Genomic DNA, 21,915 nt, shown 5'->3' with positions numbered 1-21,915 from the left:
TTTAAAAGTCCTGAGAGTGCATTCTCTTGTTTCCTATATATATATATATATATATATATATATATATATATATATATATATATATATATATATATATATATATACATACACATGTTTCTCCAACATAGGTGTGTCCGGTCCACGGCGTCATCCTTACTTGTGGGATATTCTCTTCCCCAACAGGAAATGGCAAAGAGCCCAGCAAAGCTGGTCACATGATCCCTCCTAGGCTCCGCCTACCCCAGTCATTCTCTTTGCCGTTGTACAGGCAACATCTCCACGGAGATGGCTTAGAGTTTTTTAGTGTTTAACTGTAGTTTTTATTATTCAATCAAGAGTTTGTTATTTTAAAATAGTGCTGGTATGTACTATTTACTCAGAAACAGAAAAGAGATGAAGATTTCTGTTTGTATGAGGAAAATGATTTTAGCACCGTAACTAAAATCCATGGCTGTTCCACACAGGACTGTTGAGAGCAATTAACTTCAGTTGGGGGAACAGTGTGCAGTCTCTTACTGCTTGAGGTATGACACATTCTAACAAGACGATGTAATGCTGGAAGCTGTCATTTTCCCTATGGGATCCGGTAAGCCATGTTTATTAAGATAGTAAATAAGGGCTTCACAGGGGCTTATTAAGACTGTAGACTTTTTCTGGGCTAAATCGATTCATTATTAACACATATTTAGCCTTGAGGAATCATTTATTCTGGGTATTTTGATATGATTATATCGGCAGGCACTGTTTTAGACACCTTATTCTTTAGGGGCTTTCCCTAATCATAGTCAGAGCCTCATTTTCGCGCCGGTATGGCGCACTTGTTTTTGAGGACAGCATGGCATGCAGCTGCATGTGTGTGGAGCTCTGATACATAGAAAAGTCTTTCTGAAGGCATCATTTGGTATCGTATTCCCCTTTGGGCTTGGTTGGGTCTCAGCAAAGCAGATTCCAGGGTCTGTAAAGGGGTTAAATATAAAAACGGCTCCGGTTCCGTTATTTTAAGGGTTAAAGCTTCCAAATTTGGTGTGCAATACTTTTAAGGCTTTAAGACACTGTGGTGAAATTTTGGTGAATTTTGAACAATTCCTTCATACTTTTTCGCAATTGCAATAATAAAGTGTGTTTAGTTTAAAATTTAAAAGTGACAGTAACGGTTTTATTTTAAAACGTTTTTTGTGCTTTGTTATCAAGTTTATGCCTGTTTAACATGTCTGAACTACCAGATAGATTGTGTTCTGACTGTGGGGAAACCAAGGTTCCTTCTCATTTAACTATATGTATTTTATGTCATAAAAAAATTTAGTAAAAATGATGCCCAAGATGATTCCTCAAGTGAGGGGAGTAAGCATGGTACTGCATCATCCCCTCCTTCGTCTACACCAGTCTTGCCCATACAGGAGGCCCCTAGTACATCTAGTGCGCCAATACTCCTTACTATGCAACATTTAACGGCTGTAATGGATAATTCTATCAAAAACATTTTAGCCAATATGCCCACTTATCAGCGACGACTGCTCTGTTTTAGAAAATTCTGTAGAGCATGAGAACGCTGATGATATGGTTTCTGAAGGGCCCCTACACCAGTCTGAGGGGGCCAGGGAGGTTTTGTCTGAGGGAGAAATTTCAGATTCAGGAAACATTTCTCAACAAGCTGAACCTGATGTGATTACTTTTAAATTTAAGTTGGAACATCTCCGCGCTCTGCTTAAGGAGGTGTTATCCAATTTGGATGATTGTGATTATCTGGTCATTCCAGAACCACTATGTAAAATGGAAAAGTTCTTAGAGGCCCCGGGGCCCCCCGAAGCTTTTCCTATATCCAAGCGGGTGGCGTACATTGTTAGTAAAGAATGGGACAGGCCCGGTATACCTTTAGTACCTCCCCCCATATTTATAAAATTGTTTTCCTATAGTCGACCCCAGAAAGGACTGATGGCAGACAGTCCCCAAGGTCGAGGGGGCGGTTTCTACTCTACACAAGCGCGCCACTATACCCATAGAAGATAGTTGTGCTTTCCAAGATCCTATGGATAAAAAATTAGAAGGTCTGCTAAAGATGTTTGTTCAGCAAGGTTCCCTTCTACAACCAATTGCATGCATTGTCCCTGTCACTGCAGCCGCGTGTTTCTAGTTTGATGAGCTAGGAAAGGCGATTATTAGTAATTCTTCTTCTTATGAGGAGATTATGGACAGAATTCGTGCTCTTAAATTGGCTAATTCTTTCACCCTAGACGCCACCTTGCAATTGGCTAGGTTAGCGGCGAAAAAATTCTGGGTTTTCTATTGTGGCGCAGAGCGCTTTGGTTAAAATCTTGGGCAGCGGATGCGTCTTCCAAGAACAAATTGCTTGACATTCCTTTCAAGGGGAAAACACTCTTTGGCCCTGACTTGAAAGAGATTATCTCTGATATCACTGGGGGCAAGGGCCACGCCCTTCCTCAGGATAGGTCTTTTCAAGACCAAAAATAAACCTAAGTTTCGTCTCTTTCGCAGAAACGGATCAGCCCCAAGGGCTACGTCCTCTAAGCAGGAAGGTAATACTTCTCAAGCCAATCCAGCCTGGAGACCTATGCAAGGCTGGAGCAAAGGAAAGCAGGCCAGGAAACCTGCCACTGCTACCAAGACAGCATGAAATGCGGGCCCCCGATCCGGGACCGGATCTGGTGGGGGGCAGACTCTCTCTCTTCGCTCAGGCTTGGGAAAGAGATGTTCTGGATCCTTGGGCGCTAGAAATAGTCTCCCAAGGTTATTCTCTGGAGTTCAAGGGGCTTCCTCCAAGGGGGAGGTTCCACAGGTCTCAGTTGTCTTCAGACCACATAAGAAGACAGGCATTCTTACATTGGGTAGAAGACCTGCTAAAAATGGGAGTGATTCATCCTGTTCCATTAGGAGAACAAGGGATGGGGTTCTACTCCAATCTGTTCATAGTTCCCAAAAAAGAGGGAACGTTCAGACCAATTTTAGATCTCAAGATCTTGAACAAGTTTCTCAAGGTTCCATCGTTCAAGATGGAAACCATTCGAACACTTCTTCCTTCCATCCAGGAAGGTCAATTCATGACCAAGGTGGATTTCAAGGATGCGTATCTACATATTCCTATCCACAAGGAACATCATCGGTTCCTAAGGTTTGCATTCCTGGACAAGCATTTCCAGTTCGTGGCATTTTCTTTCGGATTAGCCACTGCTCCTAGGATTTTCTCATAGGTACTAGGGTCCCTTCTGGCGGTGCTAAGACCAAGGGGCATTGCTGTAGTACCTTACTTGGACGACATTCTGATTCGAGCGTCGTCCCTTCCTCAAGTAAAGGCTCACACGGACATTGTCCTGGCCTTTCTCAGATCTCACGGATGGAAAGTGAACGTGGAAAAGAGTTCTCTATCTCCGTCAACGAGGGTTCCCTTCTTGGGAACTATAATAGACTCCTTAGAAATGAGGATTTTTCTGACAGAAGCCAGAAAAACAAAACTTCTAGACTCTTGTCGGATACTTCATTCCGTTCCTCTTCCTTCCATAGCGCAGTGCATGGAAGTGATAGGTTTGATGGTAGCGGCAATGGACATAGTTCCTTTTGTGCGCATTCATCTAAGACCATTACAACTGTTCATGCTCAGTCAGTGGAATGGGGACTATTCAGACTTGTCTCCGAAGATACAAGTAAATCAGAGGACCAGAGACTCATTCCGTTGGTGGCTGTTCCTGGACAACCTGTCACAAGGGATGACCTTCCGCAGACCAGAGTGGGTCATTGTCACGACCGACGCCAGTCTGATGGGCTGGGGCGCGGTCTGGGGATCCCTGAAAGCTCAGGGTCTTTGGTCTCGGGTAGAATCTCTTCTACCGATAAATATTCTGGAACTGAGAGCGATATTCAATGCTCTCAAAGCTTGGCCTCAGCTAGCGAGGGCCAAGTTCATACATCAACCATCAGGGGGGAACAAGGAGTTCCCTAGCGATGGAAGAAGTGACCAAAATCATTCTATGGGCGGAGTCTCACTCCTGCCACCTGTCTGCTATCCACATCCCAGGAGTGGAAAATTGGGAAGCGGATTTTCTGAGTCGTCAGACATTGCATCCGGGGGAGTGGGAACTCCATCCGGAAATCTTTGCCCAAGTCACTCAACCGTGGGGCATTCCAGACATGGATCTGATGGCCTCTCTTCAGAACTTCAGAGTTCCTTACTACGGGTACAGATCCAGGGATCCCAAGGCGGCTCTAGTGGATGCACTAGTAGCACCTTGGACCTTCAAACTAGCTTATGTGTTCCCGCCGTTTCCTCTCATCCCCAGGCTGGTAGCCAGGATCAATCAGGAGAGGGCGTCGGTGATTTTGATAGCTCCTGCGTGGCCACGCAGGACTTGGTATGCAGATCTGGTGAATATGTCATCGGCTCCACCATGGAAGCTACCTTTGAGAGACCTTCTTGTTCTAGGTCCGTTCGACCCACTCCAGCTGACTGCTTGGAGATTGAACGCTTGATCTTATCAAAGCGAGGGTTCTCAGATTCTGTTATTAATACTCTTGTTCAGGCCTGAAAGCCTGTAACCAGAAAAATTACCACATAATTTGGTATATCTGTTGGTGTGAATCTGCAGGATTCCCTTGGGACAAGGTTAAGATTCCTAAGAGTCTATCCTTCCTTCGAGAAGGATTGGAAAAAGGATTATCTGCAAGTTCCTTGATGGGACAGATTTCTGCCTTGTCTGTGTTACTTCACAAAAAGCTGGCAGCTGTGCCAGATGTTCTAGCCTTTGTTCAGGCTCTGGTTAGAATCAAGCCTGTTTACAAAATTTTGACTCCTCCTTGGAGTCTCAACCTAGTTCTTTCAGTTCTTCAGGGGGTTCCGTTTGAACCCTTACATTCCGTTGATATTAGTTATTATCTTGGAAAGTTTTGTTTTTGGTTGCAATTTCTTCTGCTAGAAGAGTTTCAGAATTATCTGCTCTGCAGTGTTCTTCTCCTTATCTGGTGTTCCATGCAGATAAGGTGGTTTTGCGTACTAAACCTGGTTTTCTTCCAAAAGTTGTTTCTAACAAAAACATTAACCAGGAGATAGTTGTGCCTTCTTTGTGTCCTAATCCAGTTTCAAAGAAGGAACGTTTGTTGCACAACTTGGATGTAGTTCGTGCTCTCAAATTTTACTTAGCAGCTACTAAGGATTTCAGACAAACTTTGTCTTTGTTTGTTGTTTATTCTGGTAAACGGAGAGGTCAAAAAGCAACTTCTACCTCTCTCTCCTTCTGGATTAAAAGCATTATCCGATTGGCTTATGAGACTGCCGGACGGCAGCCTCCTGAAAGAATCACAGCTCACTCCACTAGGACTGTGGCTTCCACATGGGCCTTCAAGAACGAGGCTTCTGTTGATCAGATATGTAAGGCAGCGACTTGGTCTTCACTGCACACTTTTTCTAAATTTTACAAATTTGATACTTTTGCTTCTTCTGAGGCTATTTTTGGGAGAAAGGTTTTGCAAGCCGTGGTGCCTTCCATTTAGGTGACCTGATTTGCTCCCTCCCTTCATCCGTGTCCTAAAGCTTTGGTATTGGTTCCCACAAGTAAGGATGACGCCGTGGACCGGACACACCTATGTTGGAGAAAACAGAATTTATGTTTACCTGATAAATTACTTTCTCCAACGGTGTGTCCGGTCCACGGCCCGCCCTGGTTTTTTTAATCAGGTCTGATAATTTATTTTCTTTAACTACAGTCACCACGGTAACATATGGTTTCTCCTATGCAAATATTCCTCCTTAACGTCGGTCGAATGACTGGGGTAGGCGGAGCCTAGGAGGGATCATGTGACCAGCTTTGCTGGGCTCTTTGCCATTTCCTGTTGGGGAAGAGAATATCCCACAAGTAAGGATGACGCCGTGGACCGGACACACCGTTGGAGAAAGTAATTTATCAGGTAAACATAAATTCTGTTTTTGTTTTATTTGCTCCTGAAGAGTGCTGCTATCTAATATGTGAAGATAAAACATGTTTTATCATCACATACAGCACACACTGTGCAGGGGGGGAGCAGCTGCACATTTAGTATGCGCTTCAAATCTGTAGCGTGAATGTCTCTTCTCCACTCCCTTCTCTGTGATATACTCTCTGCACCTTCTTCCCTCCCGGCAGTGTGATCCTCCCCTAGCTTCTCCCTCTTCAGGAGAGGGAGCTGCCACGTGTAGTAACAGGAGCTATAACATTTACTCATTCAGCACAGGACAAGTAAATTAAAATAATTTAAATTGAATAATTTGGCTTTTTATGCACTTTATAAATGTAGTGACTAAACTGTAAAATGAGGGGGTGGGAACTGAGCTTTCCTTGGAAACCTAAAATTTAACAGGGCTCTGCATAACACTGATAAAAAGGCAAGCAAAAAGATTGTTGACTGAAACTTCTAAAAGTAAAAACAGACTTCAGAAAGTTCCTAGCAGCATGAGTCAGCATAAACAGCCAGAGATCGGCACACAGTGCTGCTGAAAGTTCCTGCAGAAAGGCATCTTCACCTCAAAGCTCCCAGAGTGTTCTGTCTTGCATTGCTAGTGTATTTGCAGCCCTCTCCAGCAGGCAAAGGGTTAAAATAGCTGTATTAGGAAGCAGGTGTACTGAGTGGAGCTTCACCAAAAATGGTAAGTTTTAACTTCAGTTACTGCTCCTGGTCATTTTGTCTCCTGTGTACAAATTGCAGAGCTCCTGGCATACAAATAATTAAATTATGCAAAACCTGCGTTTCATTGCTCTGAAATATTTAAAAGGTAGTGAGTAGTAGTAATTCATATTATCTTTATTAGACCTTGTAATTTTTGTTGTCTTGTGAATATAATTGCAATATTTTCTATCTGGTATTGAAGTAAAAACATATTCTTGAGTGAGTTATAAAGGTTTTCTCTGTGATTAATTTTTATATTTTGACTTAGTTAAATTTAATAATAAAAAAGATGCCTAGGAACCTATTATAGATATTATCAGCTATCAAAATACAACTATGTCCCAATTTTCCTATTCATATTTAATATTATGAATTATAACTGCCATTTGAAATTTACTTGTTAACCTTATTTGTGCCTAATGGCTAACCAATATGAAGGTTCAGATTGGTTTTGTTTCAGTAAGATTTATTTTAAAGGCGATTTCTACCACATATTAGTTACCCATTAGGAACAAATAAGGTTAACAACAAGTAAATTTCAAAAGGCTTTTATAATTCATAATATTAATAGGAAAATTAGGACATAGTTGTATTTTGATAGCCAACAATATCTATAATAGGTTCCTAGGCATCTTTTTTTTTATTATTAAATTGAACAATCTTAAACTTCATAACTGAACTCTCATTTATGATATAAGGAATAATTTTCATTTATCTCAAGCCTCAAATACCTTTATATTGACCCACTCAAGAAGAAGCTGTTTTGATTTAGATACTTTTGGTTTAGTGTTTGCTTTATCTATTTGTCAACTGGTGCCAGCTAAAAGCAAGGTAAAATTCTAATTACTGTACAAATTAGTATTTCTTCCAAAGCTATCAGTCTGCTATCTTTGGTAGTATTACACTGGGCTTGTGTTACCCTGTAGGTGCTTATTACATCAGTATTGAACAAATTGCAGTTGCAAAGCCCTTGTTTTAATCAACACATAAACCATAGCACACAGCATGCACTACATACTAACCAGCACTAACTTTCACACCTGTGTAATAAGTGTTTTTCAGATTGGTGTTTGAATGCATTGTTGGTATATTGTGTATGCTAGCAAGAATGGTGTGTGTGCCTGTAGTGTGCGTGTGTCAGTGAGCAGGGTGTGTGTGCATGTGTCAGTGCCTGTAGTATGCGTGCCAGTGAGCAGGGTGTGTGCTTGTAGTATGGAACAGGGTGTGTGCCTGTAGTATGTGTGTCAGTGAGCTGGCTGTGTGTGCCAGCTAGCAGGGTACCTGTAGTGTGTGTGTTTGTCAGCATGTAGAGTGATCATGCAGTGAGCAGGGTATGTGCCTGTGGTATCTGTGTCAGTGAGCTGGCTGTGTATGCCAGCTAGCAGGGTACCTGTAGTTTGTGTGTTTGTCAGCATGTAGGGTGATCATGCAGTGAGCAGAGTGTGTGCCTGTAGTATGGAGCAGGGTGTGTGCCTGTAGTATCTGTGTCAGTGAGCTGGCTGTGTGTGCCAGCTAGCAGGGTACCTGTAGTGTGTGTGTTTGTCAGCATGTAGGGTGATCATGCAGTGAGCAGGGTGTGTGCCTGTAGTATGGAGCAGGGTGTGTGTGCCTGTAGTATGTGTGTCAGTGAGCTGGCTGTGTGTGTCAGCTAGCAGGGTGCCTGTAGGGTGTGTGTTTGTCAACATGTAGGGTGTGCATGTGTACATGCAGTGAGCAGGGTGTGTGTGCATACAGTGTATGATTCTGTTTGCCTATGGCTCACTAACTCTAGCACCTCTGTATGTCTTGTCAAGTTGAGACTCTCAAGGGGAAGAACATACATCAGGCATTTGAAAAAATACATACACACACAAAGCAGGAGTAATAAAAACCTGCTAACAGTATGTATTCTAATTTCCATAAACTAATGAGTGCTGAGCTCCTAGCCTTGTTATATATTCCAGTGCTTACAACTCTGTAATATAGTGGCTGATCGCATTTCAATGCACACAGTCTTCTTTTTCATGAGTGATAATAAAGTTTCAAGAGCTATATAACATTACATATTTTAAATTATTATATAACGCTTTTGAAAGTTGATTATTGCTCTTGAAAAATACTGCTGCATATATTAATATATAAATATATACACATTGTCAAAAGGAAGAAAACAAATAAGTAAACCTTACCCAGCAACCCCATTTTAAGTAGTCTCTCTTCCCCTAGTATATTTACAACGCAGTGATGTGCAGTCACTAGAGGCAGGTGAGGCTGTGCTTCACCTCTCATATGGGCAAAAATATATATTTTTTTATTGGCTTTAAAAAAAAAATTGTAATTTTTTTTCCCAGCATTTTTTTTTCTCACAGCTATATGTTGTGCAATGAAGAGGCACAAGCAGGTCTGCCCACCATTACACAACATGCTGCGCCATCTACTAGATGCAAGTGGTTAAGATCATTGCATGGCCCATTAACTGCTTATTTGAGGCAGTCCTATTTGGGCTGAACCAATCCAGCGAGAGGCATTAGTAAGTGGAACATAGGGTTGGGGCTGGATGTTAAATCATATAAAACAAAACAAAAACAGAAAAAAACAACTTTCATATATTTTGTTGCTGTCCTGTGAAGCTGCTAGCTTTGCTAAAGTGAAAAAGAGAGTTCTGTTCTTCCCCTCTAAGTGCAGTGGAATGTGCCACTGTCACTTCCTGAATCCTTATACAGAGCAGGAATAGAGGCACAGAGAGCAGTGTTTCAGCCACATCTTATTAAAGTAAGATTTTACTGATAGGGATTCTGTTAGTGAAAATGATAATTTAATGAATGTGGTTTAGTGTTTTTTTTACTCTTTTACAGCAAAGGATCGTTTTTGTATTTTGTTTACTCAAACTTTACACCCACTAACTTAGCAGCTTGCCTCTGTACTTCACACTAAATTATAGACTAATTTTCTGAACTCTCTGTAGCTCTGCTGTTTTATTACTTTAAAATGCAGTGCCCCCCCCCCCCCTTGTGTGTGTGTGTGTGTGTGTGTCTCTATCTATCCATCTATCTCTCTCCTTATGTGTTGTTCTCCCCCATGGTCTCTTTCTCTCTCTCTCTGTCTCTCTTCCTCCCCCTCTGACTCTCATCCCTTATGTAATGAAAGAATCTATAAGCATAATTTGCAGCATTAAAGTAAAAAGTATGTTTTAAACATATTTTAATGGGCATGGATTTCTAGATCTCATAATCAGAGCAAGCATTGTGTTATCTGGCAAGAGTTTCTGTTACAATCCTTTTAGACTAAAATCAGATGTTTACTAGGTTGACCAGTTTTCGAAGACACCATTTAAAGGTACATGAAACCCATATGAAACCCATATGCAAATTTAAATAACTTTCCAATTTACATCTAAAATCTAATTTTCTTCATTATTTTGATGTCCTTTGTTGAAAATCATATCTAAATATGCTCAGTAGCTGCTGATTGGTGGCTGCACATAGATACCTCATGTGATTGGCTCACCCATGTGCATTGCTATTTCTTCAACAAAGGATATCTAAAGAATGAAGGCGTATCCTGCCACTGCCTCACCAGCCTCTGACGTCACTGTTACAACGCAACCGCTTACAAGATCTTTGACAAATATTCACTCTGTAATTAGGGCAAATAAACCACCAGAACTTACAATAGTGATCCCTGTGCAAAAGACAAGTTACAAAAATATATGTGTTTAACAGCATATGATTAATAGCCATCAGGCAAGAATTCCTAAATTAAAACTCAATTGTTGAAGTCACTGGTTTCTAATTTTTATCAATCTGAATCATGCAAAACAGTTTTGTATGAAAAAGAGATACTCAGTTGCCATTTGCTGCTTTTATCACAATCATTGCTTTTATCACAGTATCTTTAGTGAGATCCTATTTTTGATATAGATGTTCCTTTGCACTTGATAATGAGGGGAAGTTAGACTCCTTGTATTTTAATTTTAATTTGCTTAAAGGGACACTAAACCCAATTTTTTTTTCTTTCATGATCAGATAAAGCAGCAATTTTAAGCACTTTCTAATTTACTCCTATTATCATTTTTTATTCGTTCTCTTGCTATCTTTATTTGAAAAAAAAGGTATCTAAGCTAAGGAGCCAGCAAAATTTTTATTCAGGCCATGGACAGCACTTGTTTATTGGTGCTGTCCAATCAGCAAGGACAACCCAGGTTGTTCACCAAAAATGGGTCAGCATCTAAACTTACATTCTTGCTTTTTGCATAAAGATACCAAGAAATTGAAGAAAATTTGATAATAGGTGTAAATTAGAAGTTGCTTAAAATTGCATGCTCTATCTGAATCACGAAAGAACATTTTTGGGTTCAGTGTCCCGAATAAACTGCCACCTATGATAAATGCAAACTGGACAAGAAAGAACCGGTGAGAGGAGCTTATCTGCCATTTAAGGCTGCTATCAAACTAAACTTTTTCAAAAATTACAGCTAATGCTTTCAATCAGATGTACAATGCACCCAGTGCAGTACACTTTTATTATGATTTAACAGGTAAGTAAAACTTATCATAAGGTGTAGACTGTCACTTTAAATAATAAATCGCCAACCTACAGATACGCTTCTGAATCAGTTTCTCTATGCGCACATGTTATGGTGGGAAACGGGAGAGCTGAGGAGGACAGCCTGGCCAGGAAAGGGAGGGGGCATTAAAATGAAAGGGCTGACAGTATATTAGATGGTAGATGTATACTGGTTTCACATATCCATATGCTGTTAATACTTTGTTGTGTCTTGCACTTCAAACTGCATGTATTGTCTTTACAGTTGTGACTTCATTTCTATATTTACCTTAACAGTGGTGATATTATGTATCCCAGTGATGCAATCCTAAAGTCTGCCTTTAAAAAAATGTTATAGCTTTTGTGGCCATAGCTTGTGGAACCTTGCAATTTTCCCAGAGTAAAGCAACTTTTTCTTATACATGTTACATTCTCCTATCCTGAAATGATCCTACTAATACTGAGTGCATCTAATGTGTGCATGAAAGTTTGTGTATCTATCTCTGTGTGTGTGTGTGTGTGTGTGTATATATATACATCTGTAAATGTCTTTGTATGTATGTGTCTGTAAGTGTAAATGTGTGTATCTGATAATCTGTATGTGTATGACTGTGTGTTTTTGTATCTATGTTATGTATATATGTGTGTGTGTATCTGTATGTGTGTGTATATATATATATATATATATATATATATATAAAAGAATCCCTTGGAGTGCGCTTTTTTCCATATGTCTGTTTGCTTGTTTTGCTGCACCCAGGGCACTGGATTACCTGTTTGCTTGGAGTGCAATCCTCTAGTGATATATATATATATGTGAATATATGCGTGTGTGTGTATGGTTAAATGTGTAAGTGTATACATATGTGTATCTGTATATGTCTGTGCATGTATGTGAATATATATGTGTGTGTATGTGTGTAAGCGTGTATATGCTACAGGATTTATTACTGCAGTTGTTTCAACCACTTACACATTGTTTTCTTTTTTCTAATCTATTAATTGTTCTTGCATATGCTTCCAAATAATGCATTTTTATGTTTATTTTATAATTATTATATACTAATGTATATGTGTATACAGTGTGTGTATGTATATATATATATATATATATATATATATATATATATATATATATATGTTTTACACACACACATATATATATATATATATATATATATATATATATATATATATATACTGTATATCTTAAAAAAAATAAGAGACAATTGCAAAATGATCAGTTTATCTGGTTTCATTATTAATAGGTATGCGATTGACTCAAATTAACATTTTTGTTTTATTATATAAACTACTGACAACATTTCTCCCAAATATGAAAATAAAATTATTGTCATAGAGCATTTATTTGCAGCAAATGACAACTGGTCAAAATAACAAAAATATGTAGTGTTTTAAGAACTTCATATTTATATTGCAATGAAAACAAGTTACATTTTTAAACAACACAATACAAATGTTTTAAAGTGAAGATAAAATTTGATGAATGAAAGCCCGTTTTTTAAAAATACTATTAAAAACAGTGGCACTTTCATTCATCAAAGTTTAGAAAGCAGCCGTTTTGAATAAAAAATTACCTTTGTTTTTTTTCGTAGCCAGAGCAGCTTCATCCACCTGGAGATCCTCTCTTCACACGTCATCAATGACTAATCCATCTTCCTCCAATCACGGCATGGCCTCAGGCAATGACTACCCTGGGGGGAAAGCCATGATTGGAGGAAGCTGGATTAGTCATTGATGACGTGTGAAAAGAGGATCTCCGGGTGCGGGAAGCTGCTCTGGCTGTGAAAAAAACAAAGGTAAGTTTTCTTCTGTTAAGTGTGATCAGTCCACGGGTCATCATTACTTGTGGGATATTATCTGCTCCCCTACAGGAAGTGCAAGAGGATTCACCCAGCAGAGCTGCCACATAGCTCCTCCCCTCTACGTCACCCCCAGTCATTCTCTTGCACCCAGCAACTAGATAGGTCGTGTGAGAGGACTATGGTGATTATACTTAGTTTTATATCTTCAATCAAAAGTTTGTTATTTTAAAATAACACCGGAGTGTGTTATTACCTCTCTGGCAGAGTTTGAGGAAGAATCTACCAGAGTTTTGCTATGATTTTAGCCGGAGTAGTTAAGATCATATTGCTGTTCTCGGCCATCTGAGGAGTGAGGTAAACTTCAGATCAGGGGACAGCGGGCAGATGAATCTGCATAGAGGTATGTAGCAGTTTTTATTTTCTGACAATGGAATTGATGAGAAAATCCTGCCATACCGATATAATGTCATGTATGTATACTTTACACTTCAGTATTCTGGGAGAATGGTACTTCACTAGAATTACACTGTAAGAAGTACATTAAGCTGTTTAATAACTAGAGATTATGTTTAATGTTTTTGCTGGAATGTAAAATCGTTTTCATTTACTGAGGTACTGAGTGAATAAATGTTTGGGCACTATTTTTCCACTTGGCAGTTGCTTAAATCTGTTTTTTCTGTCAGTTTCTGTTCTCCCTCACTGCTGTGTGTGTGGGGGAGGGGCGCTTTTACTATGCATCAAATATTTCAGTCAGCAACTAATTGTATTCCCTGCATGATCCGGTTCATCTCTACAGAGCTCAGGGGTCTTCAAACTTATTTTGAGGGAGGTAATTTCTCTCAGCAGAGCTGTGAGAATTATAGTTTGACTGAGGTAAAAACGTTTATTCTGTAATTTGTTTCCTGCTTTCAGAAATTGTTATCTTTGCTAATGGGATTAAACCTTTGCTAAAGTTGTGTTGTTTAATTGCTGAGGGGAACAATCCTTTGCTAAAACTGTATATTCTGACAAAGATTGATGCTATAACTTAATTATTTTAACTGTTATAATTTTTTTCTGTGCTTCTTAAAGGCACAGTTCGTTTTCATATTATTTGTAAATTACTTTGAAAAGTATTTTCAAGTTGCTGTTTATTTGCTAGTGTGTTAAACATGTCTGATTCAGAGGAATATCTCTGTGCTATATGTGTTAATGCCAAAGTGGAGCCCAATAGAAATTTATGTACTAAATGTATTGATGCTACTTTAAAAAACAGTCAATCTGTACAAATTGAACATATTTCACCAAACAACGAGGGGAGAGTTATGCCGACTAACTCGCCTCACGTGTCAGTACCTGCATCTCCCGCTCAGGAGGTGCGTGATATTGTAGCGCCGAGTACATCTGGGCGGCCATTACAAATCACATTACAAGATATGGCTACTGTTATGACTGAAGTTTTGGCTAAACTACCAGAACTAAGAGGTAAACGTGATCACTCTGGGGTGAGAACAGAGTGCGCTGATAATGCAAGGGCCATGTCTGATACTGCGTCACAGTTTGCAGAACGTGAAGACGGAGAGCTTCATTCTGTGGGTGACGGTTCTGATCCAAATAAACTGGACTCAGACATTTCAAATTTTAAATTTAAGCTTGAAAACCTCCGTGTGTTACTAGGGGAGGTATTAGCGGCTCTGAATGATTGTAACACAGTTGCAATCCCAGAGAAAATGTGTAGGTTGGATAAATATTTTGCGGTACCGACGAGTACTGACGTTTTTCCTATACCTAAGAGACTTACTGACATTGTTACTAAGGAGTGGGATAGACCCGGTGTACCTTTCTCACCCCCTCCTATATTCAGAAAGATGTTTCCAATAGACGCCGCCACACGGGACTTATGGCAAATGGTCTCTAAGGTGGAGGGAGCAGTTTCTACTTTAGCTAAGCGTACCACTATCCCAGTGGAGGATAGCTGTGCTTTTTCAGATCCAATGGATAAAAAATTAGAGGGTTACCTTAAGAAAATGTTTGTTCAACAAGGGTTTATATTGCAACCTCTTGCATGTATTGCGCCTGTCACGGCTGCAGCAGCATTTTGGTTTGAGTCTCTGGAAGAGACACTTCAATCATCCACACTAGATGACATCACACACAAACTTAAATTCCTTAAGTTAGCTAATTCATTTATTTCAGATGCCGTAGTACATTTAACTAAACTTGCGGCTAAAAATTCAGGATTCGCCATTCAGGCACGCAGAGCTCTGTGGCTGAAATCCTGGTCAGCTGATGTTACGTCTAAATCTAAATTGCTTAATATTCCTTTCAAAGGGCAGACCTTATTCGGGCCCGGCTTGAAAGAGATTATTGCTGACATTACAGGAGGTAAAGGTCATGCCCTGCCTCAGGACAAGGCCAAAGCCAAGGCTAGACAGTCCAATTTTCGTTCCTTTCGTAATTTCAAAGCAGGAGCAGCATCAACTTCCTCTGCACCAAAACAGGAAGGAGCTGTTGCTCGCTACAGACAAGGCTGGAAACCTAACCAGTCCTGGAACAGGGGCAAACAGGCCAGAAAACCTGCTGCTGCCCCTAAGACAGCATGAATTGAGGGCCCCCGATCCGGGACCGGATCTAGTGGGGGGCAGACTTTCCCTCTTCGCCCAGGCTTGGGCAAGAGATGTTCAGGATCCCTGGGCGTTAGAGATCATATCTCAGGGATACCTTCTGGACTTCAAATCCTCTCCCCCAAGAGGGAGATTTCATCTGTCAAGGTTGTCAACAAACCTAACAAAGAAGGAAGCGTTTCTACGCTGCGTACAAGATCTTTTATTAATGGGAGTGATCCATCCAGTTCCGCGGTTGGAACAAGGACAAGGGTTTTACTCAAATCTGTTTGTAGTTCCCAAAAAAGAGGGAACCTTCAGGCCAATCTTGGATTTAAAGATCCTAAACAAATTCCTAAGAGTTCCATCGTTCAAGATGGAAACTATTCGAACATTTTTGCCCATGATCCAAGAGGGTCAGTACATGACCACAGTGGATTTAAAGGATGCTTACCTTCACATACCGATTCACAAAAGCCATTACCGGTATCTAAGGTTTGCCTTTTTAGACAGGCATTACCAGTTTGTAGCTCTTCCATTCGGACTGGCTACGGCTCCAAGAATCTTCACAAAGGTTCTGGGCACTCTTCTGGCGGTACTAAGACCGCGAGGAATTTCAGTAGCTCCGTACTTAGACGACATACTGATACAAGCTTCAAGCCTTCAAACTGCCAAATCTCATACAGAGATAGTACTGGCATTTCTAAGGTCGCATGGATGGAAAGTGAACGAAAAGAAAAGTTCTCTCTTTCCACTCACAAGAGTTCCCTTCCTGGGGACTCTGATAGATTCTGTTGAAGTTTGAAAACTTCAAAGTGCATGCCGTGTCCTTCATTCTATTCAACACCCGTCAGTAGCTCAATGCATGGAGGTAATCGGACTAATGGTAGCAGCAATGGACATAGTTCCTTTTGCACGCCTACATCTCAGACCACTGCAACTGTGCATGCTAAGTCACTGGAATGGGGATTACTCAGATTTGTCCCCCACTCTAAATCTGAATCAAGAGACCAGAAATTCTCTACTATGGTGGCTTTATCGGCCACATCTGGCCAGGGGAATGCCATTCAGCAGGCCAGACTGGTCAATTGTAACAACAGACGCCAGCCTACTAGGTTGGGGCGCTGTCTGGAATTCTCTGAAGGCTCAGGGACTATGGAATCAGGAGGAGAGTCTTCTTCCAATAAACATTCTGGAATTGAGAGCAGTCCTCAATGCTCTTCTGGCTTGACCCCAGTTAACAACTCGGGGGTTCATCAGGTTCCAGTCGGACAACATCACGACTGTAGCTTATATCAACCATCAGGGAGGGACAAGAAGCTCCCTAGCAATGATGGAAGTATCGAAGATAATTCGCTGGGCAGAGTCTCACTCTTGCCACCTGTCTGCAATCCACATCCCGGGAGTGGAGAACTGGGAGGCGGATTTCTTAAGTCGTCAGACTTTTCATCCGGGGGAGTGGGAACTTCATCCAGAGGTCTTTGCCCAAATACTTCGACGTTGGGGCAAACCAGAGATAGATCTCATGGCGTCTCGACAGAACGCCAAGCTTCCGCGCTACGGGTCCAGATCCAGGGATCCGGGAGCGGTCCTGATAGATGCCTTGACAGCACCATGGACCTTCAGGATGGCTTATGTGTTTCCACCTTTCCCGATGCTTCCTCGATTGATTGCCAGAATCAAACAGGAGAAAGCATCAGTGATTCTAATAGCGCCTGCATGGCCACGCAGGACTTGGTATACAGATCTGGTGGACATGTCATTCTGTCCACCTTGGTCGTTACCTCTGAAACAGGACCTTCTGATTCAGGGTCCTTTCAAACATCAAAATCTAACTTCTCTGAAGCTGACTGCTTGGAAATTGAACGCTTGATCTTATCAAAGCGTGGTTTTTCTGAGTCAGTTATTGATACCTTAATACAGGCTAGGAAGCCTGTTACCAGAAAGATTTACCATAAAATATGGCGTAAATACCTATATTGGTGCGAATCCAAAGGTTACTCTTGGAGTAAGGTTAGGATTCCTAGGATATTGTCCTTTCTACAAGAAGGTTTAGAAAAGGGGTTATCCGCTAGTTCCTTAAAGGGACAGATCTCAGCTCTGTCCATTCTGTTACACAAGCGTCTGTCAGAAGTTCCAGACGTTCAGGCTTTTTGTCAGGCTTTGGCCAGGATTAAACCTGTGTTTAAAGCTGTGGCTCCACCATGGAGTTTAAACCTTGTTCTTAACGTTTTACAGGGTGTTCCGTTTGAACCCCTTCATTCCATTGTTATAAAGTTGTTATCTTGGAAAGTTCTATTTTTAATGGCTATTTCCTCGGCTCGAAGAGTCTCTGAGTTATCAGCCTTACATTGTGATTCTCCTTATTTGATTTTTCACTCGGATAAGGTAGTTCTGCGTACTAAACCTGGGTTCTTACCTAAGGTAGTCACTAACAGGAATATCAATCAGGAGATTGTTGTTCCATCCTTGTGCCCAAATCCTTCTTCGAGGAAGGAACGTCTTTTGCACAATCTGGATGTAGCTCGTGCCCTTAAATTTTATTTACAGGCAACTAAAGATTTTCGACAAACGTCTTCCCTGTTTGTCGTTTACTCTGGTCAGAGGAGAGGTCAAAAAGCTTCTGCTACCTCTCTCTCTTTTTGGCTTCGTAGCATAATTCGTTTAGCTTATGAGACTGCTGGACAGCAGCCTCCTGAAAGAATTACAGCTCATTCCACTAGAGCTGTGGCTTCCACTTGGGCCTTTAAGAATGAGGCCTCTGTTGAACAGATTTGCAAGGCTGCAACTTGGTCTTCGCTTCATACTTTTTCCAAATTTTACAAATTTGACACTTTTGCTTCCTCGGAGGCTATTTTTGGGAGAAAGGTTCTTCAGGCAGTGGTTCCTTCTGTATAAAGAGCCTGCCTATCCCTCCCGTCATCCGTGTACTTTTGCTTTGGTATTGGTATCCCACAAGTAATGATGACCCGTGGACTGATCACACTTAACAGAAGAAAACATAATTTATGCTTACCTGATAAATTCCTTTCTTCTGTAGTGTGATCAGTCCACGGCCCGCCCTGTTTTTTAAGGCAGGTAAATATTTTTTAAATTATACTCCAGTCACCACTACACCCTTGGCTTCTCCTTTCTCGTTGGTCCTTGGTCGAATGACTGGGGGTGACGTAGAGGGGAGGAGCTATGTGGCAGCTCTGCTGGGTGAATCCTCTTGCACTTCCTGTAGGGGAGCAGATAATATCCCACAAGTAATGATGACCCGTGGACTGATCACACTACAGAAGAAAGGAATTTATCAGGTAAGCATAAATTATGTTTTTATTCAAAACGGCTGCTTTCTAAACTTTGATGAAAAAAAAGTGCCCCTGTTTTTAATAGTATTTTTAAAAAAACTTTCATTTATCAAAGTTTACCTTCACTTTAACTTAGCAAAAGTTCAGAAATCAATGGTGGAATAACCCTAATTATCAGTCACAGCTTCCATGTGTCTTCGCTTGTTCTCCACCTGTCTTTCACATTGCTGTGGTGACTTTGTTACTCCTGGCGCAAAACTACAAGCAGTTCAGCTTTGTTTGATGGCTTGTGACCATCCATCTTCCTCTTCATGTGGTTCAGGTCTGGAGATTGGGCTGGCCATGACAGGGTCTTGTTCTGGTGGTCCTCTATCCTCACTTTGATTGACCTAGCTGTATGGCCATTCTGTGAAGAATATCCAAGTGTTATGTTCGTGCTCTGGGCTCTAATTTAGGTATATAGCTTGCATGATGGGACCTCAAAGAGACTATGTATATGATATAAGGTCTTATTAGGCACAGAGCTGGCATAAAGTGGTCTGCAAGCATCAAACATTGAATATGAGTTTTTATTAAGGCATTTAACAGCATCAAAGGGGGCTGCTAAGTCCATTTGTCTGTTCAGAAGTATTATTTTTTACATATCACTGGCATGAAATAGCTGTGTATCTGACCTGATCTTTGATTTGGGCATTTAGGTAAACTGACATCTCATTTGGATGTATATTTTATATAAATAGTTCTACAGGTGTATGAATACGGATGCAACAGGATGTATGTGATCTAAGCTATTACTTGCATTTATAGCTAGAAAAACATTCCTACTACTACTAGTTCTACTAATGTTAAACTGCTGCACCTGGGGGCTGGGCCACTGGATTATAATTACACCCTGAGCCAAAAATTGCAAGTTCTCCACTGGGCAGGAGGATTGCATAACAGCCAGAAAGATAGAGATGAGGAGGGGGACTGGAGTTTCATATTTTTTTAAAGTAAGGATCTAAGGAAACTTAGATTAATAAGCAAGATAAATTGCAAATGACATTTACAAATCCACAGTATTAAGTCATAAGGATAGTTTGTGGTCCTAAAACTAAGGTTTGCAAATGACATACAAAGGGATAAATTACCTGCACACAAAATCAACACAGACTAGCTGATAAGTGAGCTTAGTACACCTCCTACTCTAAATGACAAGCTCTGGCTTATTCTCCTCTCACAAAACTAAAAGGAGTGATCATGAGTTGTAACTACAGAAAAAGAAGCAAAATATTACCAATGGACAGTAGCCACCGGCTCACAGCACTGCAGCACCCTTCATGTAATAGATAGCCACGAGCACTGAGCACAATCAAATTGCTACTGCTGGCACAACTATACATGAAATGAGGGGGAGGTGCATAGCTGTGTCTGCGTGCAGAGATAGGGAAATCAGGAAAAAACATTTTTTTAAAGTAATGAGGAGTTAAATGTCCATAGATTTTATAATTGAAGAAAATAAAAAAAAAAAAATACCACAAGAATATAAAGATTATTTATATGATAATCACTCACAGTAGAAAAAAAATCACAAGTAAAAAGCAAACAGAGCTGCCACTAGACAGTCACAATAACTATCAATAATAATAGAACTGATGCCGGTCCGCCTACAATAAATGTCCCCTGCATTTCTAGCTGAGGCAAAAAAACTGAACATATACAATTTGAAATAGCTAACTGAAAAATAGTAAACGTGCACTGCTAAACTGTCACACAAGACAAGGGCTAGTTAGAGAAGAAGAAAGCAGTGGGTGGAGCTTGGTGGCCATTTTCAGTTGCTAACAAATAATGATTATTTAAAAGTTTCATGTACTACTTAGAAGCTTATAAATGTTGAAACCATTGCAAGATACTTGTTTGGTATGTAACAATAAGTAGTAAAGAATAAATATTGGGTCTAGACTGTCCCTTTAATTTGGTTTTGAAGGCTTTACAGGCTCCTCCTTTTGAGCCTATACATTCCTTGGATATTAAACAACTTTCTTGGAAAGTGTTGTTCCCTTTGGCTATCTCTTCTGCTAGAAGAGTTTCCGAATGATCTGCTCTTTCTTGTGATTCTCCTTTTCTGATTTTCCATCAGGATAAGGCAGTTTTGCGGACGTCATTTAAATTTCTACCTAAGGTTGTAAATTCAAACAATATTAATAGGGAAATTGTTGTCCCCTCTTTGTGTCCTAATCCTAAGAATTCTTTGGAGAGATGTTTTCATTCTCTGGATGTTGTAAGAGCTCTGAAATATTATGTGGAAGCTACTAAAGATTTCAGGAAGACTTCTTGTCTATTTGTTGTCTTTTCTGGTTCTAGGAAAGGTCAGAAAGCTTCTGCCATTTCCTTGGCATCTTTGTTAAAGCTTTTGATTCATCAGGCTTATTTGGAGTTGGGACAGGCTCCGCCTCAGAGAATCACAACTCATTCTACTAGATCAGTCTCCACTTCATGGGCTTTTAAGAATGAAGCTTCAGTTGATCATATTTGCAAAGCAGCAACTTGGTCTTCTTTGCATACATTTACTAAATTCTACCGTTTTGATGTATTTGCCTCTTCAGAAGCAGTTCTTGGTAGAAAAGTTCTTCAGGCAGCTGTTTCAGTTTGATGCCTCTGCTTACGTTTTAAGTTTTTTCTTTCCATTTATGAGAAAAACTTATTTTTTTGGGTGTGGATTTAATTTTTTCAGCGGAAAATGGCTGTTTTTATTTTTATCCCTCCCTCTCTAGTGACTCTTCTGTGGAGTTCCACATCTTGGGTATTGCTATCCCATACGTCACTAGCTCATGGACTCTTGCCAATTACATGAAAGAACTTACCTGAAAAATGTATTTCTTTCATATTGCCAAGAGTCCATGAGACCCACCCTTTTTTGTGGTTATGATTTTTTGTATAAAGCACAATTATTTCCAGTTCCTTTTTTTTTATGCTTTTTACTCCTTTTTCTATCACCCCACTACTTGGCTATTTGTTAAACTGAATTGTGGGTGTGGTGAGGCATTTTGAGGTTTGGGAAACTTT

General features: G+C 40.4%; 1 protein-coding gene across 2 annotated transcripts in view; it reads left to right on the top strand.

Moving 5' to 3' along the window:
• The window catches only part of LOC128663510 (tetratricopeptide repeat protein 39A), a 224,509-nt gene that overhangs the window by 136,001 nt on the left and 66,593 nt on the right, over positions 1-21,915 (top strand). Inside the window, exon 1 of one of the 2 annotated variants that reach the window (XM_053717872.1) lies at positions 6,503-6,625. The exons of the other annotated variant lie outside the window; for it this stretch is intronic. Within the exon in view, the coding sequence (XP_053573847.1) occupies positions 6,623-6,625 (3 nt within the window). The 5' untranslated portion in view covers positions 6,503-6,622. Of the gene's footprint in view, positions 1-6,502; positions 6,626-21,915 lie in introns of those variants that run through there. 2 annotated transcript variants of the gene reach the window in all.

The sequence above is a fragment of the Bombina bombina genome, chromosome 6 (assembly GCF_027579735.1).
Source record: "Bombina bombina isolate aBomBom1 chromosome 6, aBomBom1.pri, whole genome shotgun sequence".
Taxonomy (NCBI): Eukaryota; Metazoa; Chordata; class Amphibia; order Anura; family Bombinatoridae; genus Bombina; species Bombina bombina.
This window is presented reverse-complemented; position numbering and strand designations above follow the sequence as displayed.